Below are 19,863 nucleotides of genomic sequence, written 5' to 3' on the forward strand. Positions count from 1 at the left end.
CCTGTGATATTAGAGTTGTCAGTTATAGTATGATGTAGGAAAGAAACAGTAGTCCAGAGCCAAAAATACAGCCCTCATAAATCTCAATATTTTCCACCTATATTAACAAGTTTCTCTTTGGCATTCAAAAGTCCTTCCTGGTTAAAACTATCAAGAAACCTCTCTTTTGGAGTTGCTGTTCAATTATTTTTTGAAGCTTCCCTAAAGGAAAAGCTCTAAGTAGGGATTCTTTATTTTTCATTTTCAGGCGTTTTTGACTCTTGGTGACTTCAGATTTTCTTGGTTTGCTGTTGCCTTTTCCAGTACATCTTACAGAGGAAGAACTGAGGCAAACAAGATTTAAATGGCTTGACTAGGGTCACATAGCTAGTAAATATGGACAAATTTAAATTCATGAAGATGAGTCTTCCTGGTTTCAAGCCCAGTGTTCTATTCCATTTTGTCACCTGTCCTCTTTAGGAGAAATTACCTCTTTTAGAAATACCATTTATCTAAACCTAAATTAAAACTCTCAGTTAACAAAGCAAAGTGAAAACATGGGGAACATTTAAGAGAGAGTAGACTTAGCTGGGTTCTGGCATACTGGATAAGGGATTAAACAAAGTAAATGGAGAACAAGAAAGAGAAAGAGGAGAAAGAATGTATAAGAAAAGCAAGTCATAATTTTTTAGTTTTGTCTGGACCCTTCAGTGATACAATGTGTCAGTGAAAATCCTCTCTGAATTACTATTGGTACATGTGAGATTCCATGTTGGGACATGTTGGAACTCAGAAACTATTTAGAAGTCTCCAAACTACAAGGAATTCAGTCTAATCCACTTTAATGTAATCAATAATATTATACTTTTTAGTTCAGCTCGTATATCTTGGTATCTGCTTCTACTTCCTATTCTATCCTTTACATATAATCCCATCCTCCCCAAAAAGAAGGAAAGAGAAAGAAAGAAGATATATATGCAATGAAAGTAAAAGGAGGTTAAGCATCTAGCTTTACATAATCCTCCCTCTTACCACATCCCCTTCCAGTTTTATTATGGACACTTTTATTTATGGGGAGCGCCAGAATTTATCTTTCCTCCATACATTGAGATCTATAATTTAACATTCATAAAGACCATTTATAATGGAAAGAGAGCCAGTTCTAGAATCAGATATGTCTAGATTTGAGTTCCATTACTAACATACTGACATCCAACTCTGAGAGTTTGTAATACACTGGGAGGAAGTTTGTTAGTTACTACGAAGTCAAGAGAATCTAGGTTTGAATTCTGGTTCTGTCACTCCATGATCCTGAGCAAGTTTGGATCACAATATCTAGTTTCTAATGATTTGATAAATAAATCTTGTTTTCCATTAAGTTTGAGAAGAGGGTATCTAATTTTTTCTTTATTATTTCTTCATCTCAAACTTGATACATTGCCAAATAAATAAAAGTCATTCAACAATTATTGGAATGATGCTTAAAATCAATTTAAAAGAGTGGGTAGAGCCTTTCTAAAGTGGCTTAATCATCCTAGGAGCACCCATTTACATACAAGCAACTGATATGTTAATCATAAACTATCAAAAAAAGAAGTGGACTTGGAATGTGAGGTTTTGATTGGAGTCTTCAAACTACTATTCAAATGGCTATGTGGCTTTAGACAAATTAGTTTACCTCTCAGAATTTCATTACTTCATCTATAAAATGGCTATTATGAGCTACTGAAGAAAGAAATCGATGAGTGAATACTTATTACTTAATACTGAAGAATTCTAGTTGGTAATGTTTTGAAAATCTTTGTTCCAATAACCTAAAGCACTTGATTGTAATAAAAATGTATTTATAAAAATACCATTAATATTATTATATTATAATTAATAGTATTTTCATAATACTATTAACATTCTCATAAAATACCATTAATTACTATTACTATTTAAATGTTTAAATGTATTTATTTGTTTTGTGACAGCTAAAGGACAGGTCTTTTGGGTGAGCAAAACTTCAATTCATTAGAATCCTGTCCACAATGAGGGAAATGATTATTTCTCCCTCATATTAATAGCCAATTATTAAAACTGGGGAGATCTCAGCTTTTTTTTCTCTGTCCCATTTCCTTGTCCAATCTCTCAAGGATATGGCTATTGGAAAATAGCATTAACATTCTCCTCACTCTTGGTACTACTACTCTACCCAGCCAGATCAAACTTCTAATCTAAGGTGAAAGTCCCAACAGCTCAGGCTTGGATAAGGGATAAATTGTTGGAATAAATTGCCCAAGGCTGAGGAATAACTTAGAAGTAAATGACATAATATTTAGCCCCTCATTGCAATATTCATTTTCTCATTAATTGCTATCCAATAGTGATTGCCACTCTCAGGAATACCCTTCTTCCAAGGGCACATAAACTGTGTGCCTGCTGCCATGATTGGCATTCAAAAGTGTCCTAGATCTTTTGGAATAATGCTTTCATCATTAATATTAAAATGACCATTTGTCCAGAAATTATTCTCTTTAACTTTTTAAACATCACAATGATACACATGAAGCTATGTGACCCATCACAAGCCACTTTATCTCTTTAATGCCCGGGGCAACTTCTTAGGGCTATAACTTCTAAAATCAGTGCTTATCTTATCTTTTAAAAGGTGTTTTCTCCTTTGAAGGTGTCTGCTGATAAGAATCACACATCAGGGCATACATTCACATTTATACATATACAACTGTGTATATACATACAAAAACTGCAAGATAGAAATTATTGAAGAAAGTTGCACTGAGAATATAGTAGAGATGCCTTAGGTGGAATTGAAATAAGAAATTGACTAAATATTTTATTTGTAATTTTTAATTCCAGCTATAAGATGACCTCTTGTTTTTTTCCAGTTAGAGAAAACTGTTACTACTTTTGAAAACATTTGATCCTAAGGCACTTGAAAGCATGTCCATCACTCCATTCAATTTAAATTCTATTTCTTAACTCTAATAGTTTTCATCTGATAAGAGTTTCTCTAGTTGCAGTCTCTAGTCTAAGCCTATATGAATATAGCCATACTCAATATATTAAGTATTATCTGTATATAAAGTGCTGTACTAGGGATTGTACAGAATTTCAATTCTTTAACAAGAGTAAATCAATCAATAAACATTTATTAAGCACCTATTGTATACCATAAACACAGATATATGCATATTCATAGACCATATGTTTGCATATATAAATATATTATATGCATAAATGTATACACATACCAGTATGCATAAATTTCAAATGTCATAGAAATGATAGAGATGATATCATAAGAGCTAGAAGAAACCTTAAGGTTCCCTCACATTATGCATGGGGAACCTGAGGGCCAGGGAAATTAAATGATGTCACACAGGTCACACAGATAATAAATGGAATCTCACTCAGATGCCTCTACTCAATTAGTACCAAATGGGAGAATGGGAGGCCATTTTGCCCTGTGGACTTTATTGGCTTCAGGATATTGTCTATCAAAAACATTTATCTGTCATTTTAATCATCTTTGACATTCAGATTTTACTCTTATCTTCCCTTTTACAAAACTTCATCCATAGCTTGTGGTAAAGAACTTTCCTCATCCTGGTTTGAACACTCAAAAAGACTCATCAAAAAATGTTGCACACAGAAGATTTCCATTCATACTAACTAAAGAAGAACAAAACTATTTTAAAGCAGTTTTATGCTCATTTTCCATCCTATTGTTCTGTTCCTCCTTCTCTCTTTTCCTAATATTCTATTGGCTATTCTATTTCCAGTGCCTGAACTCTATTCTCACCCCTGCCCAAGGAATCTGTAAAGTTCTTCCAAACAGAGCTCATGTATCACCTCCTTCCTTCTCAAGGAGGAGGCTTCAAAGCCTATCACGATCCACCCAAAAATTCCATCTGGGAATTACTTTGTGGGGAGGGGTTCAGGTATAGGAATAGGGGAAGGGGGGAGGGGAGAAGAGACAGTGTCTACCTATTTCACCCAGCCTGTAATAAATTGCCACTCCCAGGATTATCTACGTTTCGGACTGGCATGGAAGCTCCGAATGACTTCATTTCTGAACTGGACCACTGCCCTGACCTTTGGCAGCCTAGGAGAGCTCATCATGTGACACCCACCTAGTTTAGTGTGGAATACCCACTTAGCTGTACCCCTACTATTGCCCAGAACTCCTGAGCTCCTGTTCCACCAAACTCAGTTTCTCCAGAAGCAGAGAGTGCAGCACTCAGCCTGGCTGGGAGCTCCTTTGTAATACTCATTCCTCATATTGCCTTCTATTGAGTATTATGTTCTGCCAGTAGAATGAAGGCCACTCAAAAGTTGGGGCTTTTGCAATTGGGCCTTGTCATCCCCAGTATCTGGAACATAGTAAGTTTCTGAGGCTGAATTGGAACTCAGATCTTTGTGATTCCAAGCCCAGCACTCATTCCACAGTGCTATCCAGGTGCTCAGCAGCTAATTAGCAGAGTAATGCCATTTTGGTCATCTTCAAAGGACAGTAACATCTGGCAAATACTGGATGCCCAATAAATATCTTTTGAATTGGACTGGAAGATACCTTAGAGATCTTTGTCAAAGGTGGATGCTTTGTATTAAATTACTTGTTTACATGTAGATGGTGTATCTTTTCCCCATCCCAAAAACTGCAACCCCTTAAGAATAGGGGCCATTTTCATTTTTAACTTGTATTTCCTTCACTTAAACATTGTCTGAAACTTAGCAGTAGGTGCTTAAAAATGTTTACTGAAATGAATCATATGGTGATAAGCTATTTTTTCAAATGGGAATGGTGAAATTCTTCCATTGCACCAGAGGTTCTTAAATTTCTTTGTACCACAGACCCCTTTAACAATCTAGTTAAGGACATGTGACTCTGCCATTACTAGTGGCTGAAATCTTTTTTTGTCTTCCCTACTGAAAAGAGGAAGTGTCTTTGTGTTTTCCTAGCACTTGACACAGTTGTTGTTTAGACATTTTCAGTCATGTCCAACTCATCTTGGCCCCATTTGGGGTTTTCTTGTCAGTGTTTTGCCATTTCCTTCTTTAACTCATTTTACAGAGTTATTTTACAATTATTTTACAATAATTTCAAAAAAATTATTCCTCCTTACTCCAGATCTAGCACTTCATCTAACCATTGTATCACATGCTTAACAGTAAACACTTAATAATTGGGGTTTATTCATTCACTTGTTCGTTCATTCATCCATTCCTTCAACTATGCCAAAAAATTTTTATGTACTGACTGAAACTAGATCCTAAATTCCTTTTGGGCAAGGAATTTTTTTGTTTGTTTGTTTCCCCAGTTCCTTAGCACAGTGCCTGGCACATAGCAGATCCTTAATAAATATTGATTCATTGATGGATTGATTCTAGAGGACAAGAACCTTCCCTTTTAACTCAAATTCTACATAGTGCCTAGCATAGTGCTATATGCACTTAATATTATCATTGAGGATAACAATACTCCCATAGCCCCATACTAGAGACTGTTATCACAAAAACACTGACAAATAAAAATAATTAGAACAGTGAGGTTTAAGTAAAAAAGTGAGTTTTAAGCAGAGTGGGGAGGTAGAAATACTTCAAAATGCCTTAGGATCTTATGACTTCAAAAGCAAAAGTACAATGATTCTTTTTGTGGCAGGAAAACATAACGTCATCCTATGTCTGAAATTATGGATCTGAAATAAATGTTTAGTCAAAAACTCTTATTTCAATTCTATTTAAGGCATCTATATCACTTACATCCTTAGTACAAAATTTCTTCAGTAATAATTTCTACCTAATAGATTGTGTCTTGTTTTGTTTGGGGGGGTTTTGAGGGTTTTTTGGGTAATTCACAAATCTTGTGTAGTTTTGTCTTTCTATTTTATGAAATTTCACAATTGAACTTTCTCAAAGTGCTACTTAGTATATTTTATTTACTCATGTGCTTGAAAACAGCTAACACAAGTTTTAAGTCATAAGCCATAGGCTCCAAATCTGAATCCATTTATTCATTCAACAAATGTTTATCAAACACTAATCTAGTCAGTGAAGATTATACAGGGATAAAGGAGACATAGTCACTGAAATTAGTTCTCAATAAGACTGAGGCTAAGAACAATGTCACAAAAATTTAAAACACAAAAACACATAAAACACAAAGACAAGCACAAGATTTTCTTCAAGCCACAGATGTTATTTTGCAGAATGGACTGGTAAGTGGTTTGGCCAATTAAAATATCTCAGACTTAGAAAGTCAGGTAAAATGAATGCATGCCACCAATTTGTCTAATGGTCATATAGAATTTGATAACTTAAAGAAAACTTTGTTAAATATACAGGAAAAGAATCTGCTCACTTGATGAGGGTCTTCATTTTGTACACTGATTTACAACTGAGGACCTATCCTTTGATTTCTCTCTTAACTTGGTCTATCCTTGGAAACACAAAAGACTTCCTATCAAGCTTTCCCAAATGAGTTTATGGTAGAAGGCAGAAATCATTGGTACTCTCAGATAAACAAAATGCACCTAATGTCCTTTAGTCTCTCAACCAGATTAGAGGGTCTATTTTCCCAGAGACCTATAATCATTACAGTCCACTGAATCTAGCCTTTCCAATCTTTTCTGTGGCAGCTGGTTATTGGGAAGTTGCTAGGGAATTGAAAGGAGTCAGCTTGGGGAAAGGCAGATGGCTCCTTTGGGCTTATCTCCGCTAAACATTGCAGCTGTGATACCCACAGAGGCTCCCAGTGTCTCAGAGCTTCTACAGAGGATGCCTGCAGAAGGGGGTTCTCCTTGGGTAGGCTACAAAGCTGTTATCCTAAAATATTCCAATTCAACCATTGTTGCTAGAGAATATGTCTGAACATCTAAATCAAGAATATTCTCCATATGTTTGACCAAAGCAAGAGAGTTAGCTTAAGCTGATCCAGTGTTCTAGGTCTAGTATTAGTCATATTTATTTTAACAAAGAACAACATGGGAGAAACTACAAAAGAAAACAATAAAAAATCAGTAGAAAGCAAGATTTAATTGGTAAAATAATTCTAAGTACATAAAATACATCTTTTTTATCATTAGAATGAAATTATATTGATTTTCATATTGGTATTGGTATTGATATTGAGTATACAAAATATCCAAAGACATCTTACATTTACATCTCACAATAATATTCCTAATATTAGCATATTATGATACTCTCAGATATAAGCAGAGATGACATATTAAAAGTCAAAGTGAAAAATATTCCCATTAATATATAGAACAAATAAATGTTTGAAGATGTGGGAAATGGTTTTTATCACATTCAAGTTAAATCACTGGCTTAATGATACTTGTAAATGCAAATATACATTATTAAAATCTCACAAGTATTAGCCAACATCCTAGAAATAATAATGTAATAGCTTGGAGTGAAGAAGTCTAGAAGTTAAAATAAAGCCCCATCAAAAAGACTTTTACATTTGAGCCAAGTTGGAAAATAAAATTATTTGTGCTAGTTTTCTTTCAAAACAAAACAAAACAAAACAGAACACCCGTTGTTACCAAAATAAGGGAAACCTACAAAGATCTACTTGATCCATACACATATATGTCCATGTATCAAGAACATTAGTTTTTTGGTTTTCTTTTTTATTTAATCTTGACAATCTTAAGAATTGAGTTGAAAAATAAATGTGTTAATTTCCCCCTAAATAGAAACAGAAGGTGGCTAGGTAGAGAATATCAGGCCTAGAGTCAGGAAGACCTGACTTCACTAGCCTCAGACACATACTAGCTGAATTTCCTCATCTTTAAAAAGAGCTGAAGAAGGAAATGGCAAACCACTCTTGTACACTTGCCAAGAAAACCCCAAATGGGGTTACGAAAACACAACTAAAGCAACTGAACAACAACAAGAATAGTCAAGGGAGAGTCCAAGTTTTAGTATCAAAGCTCTATAATTAGCTCTGTAAAAACCCAGGTTTTTGGTAACTCTCAAATAGCTTGTAAAACAATTAAAATTTCAAAATAAAAACCCAACTAGTAATTCTATTAGCTAGTGTGCTCCATTGGTACTCTCACAACTTTAAGAAGACTTAAAGAAAGTCACCAGAATACTCAGTAGCCTTCCTGTGTCAAAAGTATGAGAAAAAATGAAGGAAGAGTCATACCATATAATCAAGCTTGGATTGGTTGCTGTTTGAATCACTGGAGAATATCCTCATAATAAGATCATAGATTTGCTGAAGTATTAAGAGTATTAAAGTGAGATATCTAGATGGAAATATCATTTAAATAATAAGAAACAGACCTTAAAGTGAGTACCTGAAATTCTGAAAGATAATGATACCTCAACACAGACTTTGAAGCTATCTATAGAACTCAAGAAGCAGCAGACATTGTATCCCATTGATAACTGCCCAACTGAGAAAATCTGGACCCAGTATTCTTCTGCATCTTCAAGAAGTTTACAAGTGCTCTTCCTGTCCAATCCTCTGAGGGTTACTTACCACCCTCTAATCTACAAGGGATAGTAGGAAAAAGTGGCTAACTCCAGCTGAGGCCCAAGGTGTTCCTAAAAGGATCAATTTCCCCAAAGCCCCAATTCATTAGATCCCTCCTGTATGATTTCTTGTCTCGTTCTTTAATTGTTACATGAGCATAAATCTTCTGTTCCCCAAAGATTAAAACTCCTTGAAGGTCAAGGCCCCTTCCTTGATCCTTTGCATCTTCCACAAGGCCTAACACAATGCTCGTGCTCAATGAATGCTTCAGGAACTGAAGTGGATGGGGCATGTGGAGAAAGAAACTTGAGAGACAAATAGGTAGCCTGAAAAGGAAAAATTAACAAGAGACCAAACAGAAACCTCAGCTCTTGTGAAAACCTCAAGAATGTACAAATTCAGGAAAAGTTCACTACAAAACTTTTTTTTTTTTATTCAAAATACCAAATTATGCCAAAAGGAAAGAAGGAGGGGGAAAGGAAAGGGAGAAAGGAAACTTAGCAGAGTATACTGAATATATTAGGAATAATAACAATAATAATAAAGAAAAAAGCATTTAGAGAAAGGTAATATAGGAAAATCATGTCTTATTCCTTAAAAAGATATATTTTTTTCTCTGAAAAATGTCCTCATACTAAGGACTCTGTCTATATTCTACAAAAAATAATAATAATAATGCATCTTTGGGAAAATGACACACGAAAGATTATGATATGTCAGATGCTACAAATCCAAATACTATCTTTAAGGCAAAAATAATGAAAGTAGGAGAAAGCTGGACATGCTGACAAAGCAGGAAAGAGAATCTAAATTTGTACCTGTTTCTATCCAACTAGAGAGCCTGACAATAAAACCAGGAAAAGAAAAAAAAAAAACAAAACCTCTCTCTCTACCATTACAAATCAGGATAACACTAAGACTCAGTTTTCAGAGATAAGACTGATCCTTCATTAAAAAAAAAAATTTTTTTAAGTATTTTATCTTTGTAGTAGTTCAGACTAAACAGGCCAGGATGAGGGTGGGCCAATAAAATTTGTGAAGTGGAAAATTACTTCTTGATATGGTGACCTTATGTAACATTTTGATGTGACATGGTATGAATTTTAAACTACTGAAACACTATTTTGGCAAAGCTGATTAAATACTTTTTGAAAATTGTGCTTTCTATTTGGCTCAACAAATGAAACTAGAGATGACTTAAAATGATGGTATTCCTCTAAATGCTGGAGACTTTGTGAAAATATTTTGAGAAGATTGGGGACATAAGCCATCTAGTTCTCAGTAATTTTCTTAAAGATGTATGTTTAACATGGTTTGTAATGATGAAAGTAAAGCAATACTAATTTCTCTGATATGATTATAAACAAGGCAGCACATATAAGTGAATTTTCCAAATAACTCCTTTTAAGGGAGAGACAGCCTGGCCAAGTATATTAGAGGAACCAAATGAGAGCCTAAGAATACATGAACTCAAGTTCTGAATCTCATAAATACCAGCTGTATAACTACTCTGTGATTTCCTTCAGTGCCCCATGGAAATATAGTGCTCCAAGTGACTCAAATTTCTTCTTAATATAATGGGTGATAGTTGGCCCTCCTGTAAAGTCGTCTTTTGGAACCCAAGTTCACAACACCATGAAAGAGACAGAAAATAGCACAGCTGAAATAGTGATCATGAAATCAGGGTCTGTTTGATATTTGTCTTTGTATCCTCAGCATCTAACAGAGTGTCTGATGTTTAATAATTTAATACATTCTTTAGATTTATTTTTGACAATATCCTTCAACCCCAAATTCTAATATCCCCGAGTGTCTGTGTGAGATTTTAACCCTTCATAAAATTGACTTGCCACCTTGAAGAAACTTCTTTTCCCAGGCTTTCCATCCTGACTAGTGACTACCTCTTCTTTAACTAGACGTGTCAAACATACAGCCCAAAACATTCCTGAGATCAGCACAAACCAGATTAAAAAAGTAATTGGGAATACTTAACAAAATAAATAAATATACTATAAAATATAGATAGCATTAATATGTGGTTTTCTAAAGCCATGTGGCCTGCAGGGACATTTATGCATGGTTTAGTGCAGTGCACTACAAGAAAGTCTCAGTCACATCATTCACTTTATTCCCTATTATTCAACAGTCCCCTCTTTAGGCCGCCCCACTGAACAACCCAAACCATAATGATATACTTCTCTAGCTTTTCCAGTCATTTCTTTCTGGGTTCTCCATCTCCTTCTAGTTTGGGAAACATGAACCAAACTAATATCAACTCTGGCATATTTGCTAGATGGAAAGTTTTAATCTATTCCCCTATAAGTTCATTAATCATCGTGTAACTCTGGACCAAATGGTCTCTCTCTCCAACCCCCCCCCTTGGTCACCATTACCTTTATGTATTTTCTCCCTTATCTGAATGTAAACTTCTTGGGGGAACAAACCATCTTTTCTTTCATTGTTAAATCACCAATACTTGATACTTAATTATTGCTTTAAAATTTTTTTTCATTCATTTAATACCCATCATCTGAAGGCCAAGAATAACTTATGTGGAACCCAAAAGGGACCTGAAAACAAAAAGACATGGTCACAGTAGACATGTGTCTGATCATTTGAGACTGGAATTCATTTGGCAGGAATTTCCTATATATTGCCACTAATTTGACAGTTTCTTGATGACTTAACAGCCATTATGTGGCCTTATATTAAAATATTTACTTTTCCGTGTTTTCTCTTACCACTAGTATCATTTCTGTTGATAATATTCTTGCTACTTGGAACCTTCTCAAATATTTTTGCCATAGTCTTAAGAAATCAGATGACAAGTTGTTAAACCAAGTATAAATTAAAAGTTGATAAAGTAATATCAGTGCACTGGGAGCAACACTTACAGAATCAGTCACAGGAAGATTAGGAAGATACAGACAGCTTTGAGTGCTTATAATTCTCCTTTTAAAAAGGTAAAAGTTGCCAGAATTATGACTTATTCTAGATGCTATTGTTTAATTATATTTATAATGATAGGTTCTGATTAGAAGGTTAACATTAGAAAAAAAAAATTTCAAGAAAGTTGCAAGTGTCTGTATCTTTGTACACATAACCTGTTTATATTGTCATACTGAACAGTAGGGACTTTAACTGGAGCATCTATAGTTAATAAAGTAACCTCTCTGAAATTAAAAAAAAATTTATGCCAGGAAAATTTCTCCACTCACTTTGTCCTTACCAAGAGCACACAGTCCTTTCAAAGAATAGTTCTTATCTTATAGAATCTTATCTAAGAGTCAAGATTTATTCCTGGCTTGTATTTCAGAAAAATGAGTATTAAATTATTTCTATTGTGTCCCAGAGTGATGGGGGTGACAAAGCTGCTCAGAGTTGTCACTGCCCAACACACTGTAGGCACTCAGATATTAATCAATAATGACATCTCCTATTTTTCCTCCTCCTATCTAGATCTCAACATCATAGGAAGGCTAGCAAATCAATACACAAAACTGGATAGCCCCATCACTCCAAGTCTGGAAATACTGCTTTGTTTAGTAAGGGGGAAAAAAGATACTCAAAGTTCTCTATTTCTTCTGCCTACCCTTTCAAAAGAAGAACATTTTAGCCTGACATATAAGACCTTATTCAGATTCTCATCTAACAAAACCATTACTATGTGTTTTGAAAATTGGGTAGAGGTACATAAGCCTGAGATATACCTTGTTGTCTCAAATAAATAAAAAGAAAAGAAGAAAACCTGAAGCATCTCATTAGTTCTACCAAGTTTAAGGTATCTTACTTAATGCTAAGAAAGGATATGAAAAAAATATAAAACACAGTCTCCTGACATAAAGACTTACAGTCTGGTTATCTCATTCTCCCCATCCCAGCCCAATGCTAGTTATAAAACATAATGTCAGAAAGGATTACTAAAGAAAGGCTTAGAGAGGATAACTTCTTTCCTTTAAAACTGGGAAAACAATTCAAATATTAGGGCTGAATTTTATATAAATAGGTCTCAGCTGATATGTTTTGTTTTTTCAAACTACTTCAGGGGAAGCAGTTAGATGGCACAGCAGATACAGTAGATACAGCACAAACTCTGGAGTCAGGAGGAACCGAGTTCAAACTAGAGGCCTCAAATGCTTAATATTTACTAGATGTGTGAGGCTGAGTAAATTACAACCCCAATTGCCAGATTAAAAAAAAAAACAAAAAAAAAAACTGTAGGGGAGCAGGATGTGTTTCTAGGTGAAAATTCTACTTTTTAAATGTCCATTAGAAGAAGATGGTTTATCAATTTATTTCTCAGTTTTTTCAGTATATTCAGTGTGTGGGTGACAAGGATCACAGAATCCCAGAGTAATATCTGGAATAGAGAGGATTTAATCCAAACTTCTCATTTTACATATTAGGAAATGAAAGGTCAGAAAATTTAAGTGAATTGGTGAAGTACATGACAAACCTAGGATTGAAACTCAGATCTTTTGGTTCCATACCCCAACTTTGTCACTTGTTATCTGTATAACCTTGCAAAGATTATTTAAACCCTTAAGAATCCCAATTTCTATATCTGTAAAGTGAGGTGGATAGAATAGATAAGGATTGAATAAACTTTAAGGTCCCAAAAGACTTCCATAAGTAATGTTTTAAATCATTCATGAAAGTTCCTCATACACATAGAGTATATAGATTAAAACAGGTTATAAAATATTGTAACTATTAACTGAAATAATTAAGCAAAGTTGTGCAGTAAGTGAAATCTTTCTTCTTTCCCTCTTATGTCACATATATGATTCCACCTGTCTCTACCACCATCATTCAACACTGACCATCACCTTCAATGTTTTTGTTTCCAAGTTCCAGGAATTAATTGGAAGTTATCCTAGAATATCAATAACTAATGAGTCATTGAAGAATAGCTAGGTTACACAGTAGAAATGGCACAGCGCTTGGAATAAGGAAAACCTGAATTCAAATCCAGCCTCAGAGGTTTCTAACTGTGTGACCTTGAGCAAGTCACTTCCCAGTTTGCCTCAGTTTCCCCATCTGCAAAATGAGCTGGAAAAGGAAATGTCAAACCACTCCAGCATCATTTCTTGGCAAACTGGGTCACAGAGTCAGACAGGATTAAAACAATCAGACAACAACAACATCAATGAGTCATTAACACTTTGGTATGAATTTAGTACATTATAGCTTCTAGAATCCAGAAAATCCTAAACATTGGTTCCAACAGCAGAATTTCAGACTGAAAAAGTAATTGATGATTGATGGAATGTTTCACAGGACAGGGATGATGTGGAGTTTTGGGGAATATTGAATGTGAAAGTATCCTGATAAAGTAAAAGAGTATGGCATTACAACTCAAGACTTCATTCCCTCTTACTTGGTCTGTTCTAATAGCAATCTGTTTGTTCTTTCTGCCTCCCTCCCTCTCTCTCCATTTTAATCTATCCTTGAAGATTACTTTCCTATATTAGTAGCTCTGATCATGTCTCTGTCTCTGTCTCTGTCTCTCTCTCTCAATAAGACAATAAATCTAGTAGTGTCTTATGTGTACCTATTTATACATTTGTTGTCTATGCCCATTAGAATACTTCTTGATGGAATGATTGCAAGGAAGGAAGGAAGAAAGAAAGAAAGGAAGGAAGGAAGGAAGGAAGGAAGGAAGGAAGGAAGGAAGGAAGGAAGGAAGGAAGGAAGGAAGGAAGGAAGGAAGGAAGGAAGGAAGGAAGGAAGGAAGGAAGGAAGGAAGGAAGGAAGGAAGATTTAAAAAGTTAAGAAAGGAAAAAAGGCAGAAAGAAAGAAAAAAGGAAAGAATGAAAGAAAAGGAAGAGTGGTGTAGTTATGCAATAGTCACTAAACTTCTGTCAGGTAACCTAAACCTTATCTTCATCAAATGTAAAACTAGGTTAATAATAAGATCTACCTCACAGCATTGTTCCAAAGATCAAATAAGATAACATTTGTAAAACACACTGCAAAGTTTAAAAACACTATATAAATGTCAACTATCATTACCATGTATTATCTAAAGAGCCAAAAAAGAATTCATTAAGTACCTATACTGTGCCAGGCATGTAGATAGCTAAGTTCTGGTAATACAAAGATAGGTAAAAAGCAATCCTCACTCTTAAGATGTTCAGAGTTTAATGGGGGAAGACAACATACAACTATATGGAAATATGATACAAACAGGATAAATTAAAGATTAATAGAGTGAAGGCATTAACATTAAGGACAACGAGGAAAAGGTTCTTGTAGAAAGCAGGATTTCCAGTGAGACTTGAAGGAAACTTGGGGAATTGAAGTAGAGATGAGGAGGGCATGTTCCAGGCATGGGGAGACAGAACATCACCTTACTTAAAACATTGACAATATAAAACTCTACAGGCAAACTCACTAGTAGCAGGAGCATTAATGCGTGTAGGAGTTCTATCCATTGGGACAGAGGGTGGGGAAGACAAGGAAGGTCAGGACTGCGGCAGGGGTGCCTATCCTATAAGATAAGGAGGATGGAAGTTGGGATAGATGGTATTGCGGTAAGAGACTATAATTTGGGATGTTTTATCACCCTAGCTGTGACTAACTTTTCTTCTCTATTGAGCTTTAGGGATTTTAGCTGCAAAAGGAAGGAAGGCTCATAGTTTGGCACAATCCCCATTGGGTCAAAGAACACATTTCCAGAGTTAGGAAAAGGTGGAGGTTTTATCACAAAATCTCTGGATCTGTACAATCATGTGAAACAGTAGGGTCCCACAGAACAATGTCTGAAAAACACTAGTATAAACTATCCATTCTGTTAATAGTATCCAGCATAAAACCATTACTGATTAATCAATAAAACCTCATGTGGGAGTTTCACTGAAATGTACTTTTATAACACTCATTTGCTCACATTCATTAATTACCTAGTCCCTGTTATGTTCCCAGGATTTGCCTGAAGTGAGGGAGTAACCTATTGTTAGTCAAAGAAGTCTAAGATTTTGGGCAACTCAGAAGTTAATATGATACATTTTCCGCCCTTTGAATTGTCATCTTCTCTATCCCAAAGACCAAACATAAAGTTCAGTAAGAACACTCAACTCTCAGCTTTCCTGATTGGACTTCGGTCAGCTTTGCAATTAATTATATTCCATCATTACAAATCATCAATTAGTCCAAAAGGTTGCTGAGCTTGGGAGTATGTCGAAGAAGGCAGTATCTAATGATAATTTGAGATGAGTAGGACACTAAATTTCTCTCTTGTTAATAATTAAAGTAGATAACTTATGTTTTTATTTATAGCTTCCAGAAATATCCGGCTCATTTCTGTGCACTGCAATGTCAGCTAATCATCCCCTTGTCAGGATCTGACTTAGGCTATTGTATTTTATTATCGGTGTTCCTAGCTTCATTGGAAGTCATTAAATATAGCCCATTTGTACTAAAATTAAACTCTCCAAAGGTTAGGCCTGCTGTGCTTCCATAGTCCTCTTGCCTTGGTTATCTGCTTTGAAAAAACACAATCATGAGGAATAAAAAAAAAAATTCTATTTACCAGTTTCAATTTCCCAGATGTAAATGGAATCATCTGCACATCCAACAATTAAGAAATTTTCCTCAGGGTGCCATTTTATTGTTGTCACAGGAGAAAGGTGCTTCTGAGCCTTGAAAAGACACATCTTTTCCTCAAGGTGAAGGAGTGCAACTGAGCGATCACTGCACACACAGCATACAACGTGATGATCTTTCAGCTAAGAAACAAATGATATTATTTCTATAGCAAGTAATTTAGTTTGATATTTCTAACAAAATAAGTTGTTTGGTTTTTTTTACATTGTTTACATTAGCATAATTAGTTAAGCCTGTATGTGTAACACAACTTTCACTAATGGATTCCCATAGGTTCTTCTTGGTCAGTTCAAACTACTATGTAAAGAATATAGAAACACAAGATGATTTCTTAAACTCACAAAATTACAGGAAAGGACAAAGACTGCAGTAGAAACTTCTGATTTAGAACCTATAGGAAAATGAAGTTAAAAACCTGACATCATATATCTCACGCAAAATAAAGTCAATAGAAATAAATACAGAACAAAAATCCATTTATTTCCTATCTCCAGAATAATGGACTTGCATAATATAAAACCAATTTCTCATTTGTAAACTCAAAATATGAAAATGCTACTCAGAGGCCTATGTAGCATATAAAGTACAAAATGTGCCAGCAGGCAGATGTTCTAGGCTCCAGTCGGGCCCTGGCACAAGCAATGTGCATGATCTTAGATATATATATATATATATATATATATATATATATATATGCCTGAGTTTCCTTAACAATTAAATAGAAATATGGCACTATCTCTCTGAGAGGGAGGTTATGAAGAAAGTTCTCTATAAATTATAAGGTATACACAAATGTGAATCATCCATCACTATCATTATTATCTCATAAGTCTGAACATAATCTAAATAGGCAATAGGTATATCTAACACAATACAGGCAACCACATATTTAGTCATTTTCCAAAAACAAATAGGTCAAACAGCTAGTAAATGTCTAAGGCTAGATTTGACTTCAGGTCATACTGTCACTGTACCAGTACTCTATCCAATGATTCACCTATCTGCTCCTATTCAATATATTTTTAATCTATTTTATTTATAAAGAGAGAATTTTTACCCCATCACAGAAAGCAAATTCTACAATACAGGTAATGAGATATGCTAAAAAGGTTTAACACCCAGCAACCTTTGTGAGTAAATCACAAGGGGCAACAGTATAAATTGAGTTTAGCCAATCCTAAGGGATTTTGGATACTTAATCTCTAAAAGAAAGTTCATAATGCAGAAGCTGCCTTTGTAGGCATATATAACCATAAACTTGACCACAGTACCAAGCAGTGAAGGTACTCCTCCAGAAAGAGAAACCATCCTATTCAGGCATATGAAGGATCAGCTTAAGAGTTTAAGGCACAGTTGATGGAGAAGGGACTTAAGAGTTTAGAAGTTGATTTCTGAAAAGTGCCTCTGACAGCAGGAGAGACAGACAGAGACAGAGGAGGAAGCAGGAGAGAGGCAGGAAGGAGGAAGAAAGGGAGGGAGGGAGGGAAGCAAGGGGAGAGAGGGTACCAGCCAACTATAGACTCAAGTGAGAAGCAGCCTTTACATATTTAAAAAATAAAGTTTGGCAGCCCAATTGAGCAACCCACAAGCTGAGACAATGCACCTAGAAGAGAGATCAGAAAGGATTTTATTAGGAGAACAAAGGAAATGGAGGCCTTTTAGTTCTGCAATTCCAGTTACTCTGGCCATGTGATAGCTCACTATCACTCTACATTGATTGTAAAGACGTGTGTATTTGTGAATCTATCCCATGTTTGGGAGAAGCAGGGCTCAGGAGGGAGGTAAAAATGTTCTATGATTATTGCTTTACCATGGCATATTAGTAAATGCTTTGGCTAACAGCTATCTATTGGCAGACTGGTAACAGAAAGTACATGGGTGGAGGTCAATGAGGTATAGCCCCAGGGCTCCAGGTTAGTAGCAACCTCTGAGGATCCAACCTGTAATGAGTATCCAATTGGAGGAAGCACAGAGGAAGAAAATACTCTACTAGAATAATAACAGTAATAAAAACAATATTATTTTTCATGGAGGATGCACACTATTTCTAATATTTTCATGTCCTCATTCTTTCCCCGATATTACAATTACCTTATTGTCATTAAATACGCTACATAAAAACTTTAAGTATAACATAAATGTGAGCTAATATAATTACTGTCATTAACAATGTCTGTTATCAGAGAATATCAGCAAATTAACCAACTGCTAATTATAATAGTAGTGAAGATTTGCTAGGTAATGGGCTAAAAATTAGTTAAATCAGGTCTCTGGATTGTCTTTCTTCATGATGGTTCTTCTTGATTAGTAACAATTGGTTCTTCATATTTCTATTTTACATCTGAACTATACGTAAAGAGTGAATTTTTGTATCAAAGAAAAGTTGTGATTAACTTCAAACCCAAACTCACAAAAATCAAATATTTAATCATTTTCCAAAAACAAACAGAAAAAAGAATAATGGAGATTTCTTTATTAAATTTTATAAATATAAACTAAATTAAAAAGAAAACTTTGTTAATTCAAATAATAATATGAGTGATTATTGTTTTTCTCCCTTTACTTACTGTGAAGATTTCTGGTGACATCAAAAGGCTTGTTACTGGACCTGCCCACAAAAGGAATTTATGCAATATTTCTTCAGTTAAGATGTCCCACCAGATTACACAAGAATCTTGGTCCCCTGAAACCATCCAGCTCTGATCTAATTTGGAAGAGTGGCTATGAGGATAAAGTAATGAAGTAACACTTTTGCTGTGGCCTCTAAGAACTTTATGAGGTAGGGAATCTGAAAGTAGAAAGAAGAAGAAAAACTGTTTTTTGAAGCCCAAAGATGAGATCTGATTTTTTTTTTTTGATGGTTAACAAAAAGGACTGTCATGAAAATTGATGACCAACTCTTTGAATTTTTTCTCATCATCCTCCCTTTCCCTTCTTTCAGATTCTGCTGTTTCTTGAGATCTGTTTACATACAAGAAAGTTACCACATCAAAAATATGGAACAAGTCCCCACAAGGGCCTGAACTATTGAGGGAAAGAATGTCCCTAAGATTCTATCAGAATCCTGTTACTATAGAGTACAGAAGAATGCATCTTTGATATTTTTTTCTTCTTTTGAAGTTAACCTCAGCATAATATTGCTACTATGGGCAACTAGGTGCTGTAGAAAGAGCACCAGGCCTGGAGTCAGGAAGACTCCTCTTCCTGAGTTCAAACCTGGCCTCAGATGGTTACTAGCTATGTGACCCTGGGCAAGTTACTCAATCCTGTTTGCTTCAGTTCCTCATCTATAAAATAAAATGGAGAAAGAAGGAGTGAAGGTTTGTCTGTATCAGAGTATAATAACAATGTGGAGTCAAAATATATTGTAGTTCTCAGAAATTCATAAACATAAAATTGATGTTAAGTGGGTTAAATAATAAAATTAAAACAGCTTATAATGTTAGTAGTAACTAACTATTAATTAGTGCCTAATTAACAGAGGCACTATTCTTTGCTATATCTTAGTGTGTCAGTCATTGAGTAATCACTATCTATACATATAACTCTCAAGAGTTATCAGCTCTCACAAGTACAATGATATCCATGCAAATGATCTCCAGTTCTACCTATTCAAGCCTTGTCTCCCTACTGAGTTACAATCTTAAATTCTCTCTGGGCATCTATAACAGAATGCCCATTTTTGTTGTTGTTCAGTTGCTTTTTAGTTATATCCCATTTTCTTGGTAAAGATACTCCAGTAGTATGTCATTTCCTTCTCCAGTTCATTTTACAGA

At 35.0% G+C, this 19,863-nt stretch overlaps 1 protein-coding gene across 3 annotated transcripts in view; it reads right to left on the bottom strand.

Annotated features, from left to right (window-relative positions):
* The window catches only part of WDR72 (WD repeat domain 72), a 275,177-nt gene that overhangs the window by 191,229 nt on the left and 64,085 nt on the right, over positions 1–19,863 (bottom strand). For all 3 annotated transcript variants that reach the window (XM_074294549.1, XM_074294547.1, XM_074294548.1), the window contains 2 exons: positions 18,655–18,875; positions 16,014–16,209 (listed from right to left, as the gene is read on the bottom strand). In XM_074294549.1, the coding sequence (XP_074150650.1) occupies positions 16,014–16,209; positions 18,655–18,875 (417 nt within the window). The remainder of the gene's footprint in view (positions 1–16,013; positions 16,210–18,654; positions 18,876–19,863) is intronic.

The sequence above is a fragment of the Sminthopsis crassicaudata genome, chromosome 2, assembly GCF_048593235.1.
Source record: "Sminthopsis crassicaudata isolate SCR6 chromosome 2, ASM4859323v1, whole genome shotgun sequence".
In the NCBI taxonomy this organism is placed as follows: domain Eukaryota; kingdom Metazoa; phylum Chordata; class Mammalia; order Dasyuromorphia; family Dasyuridae; genus Sminthopsis; species Sminthopsis crassicaudata.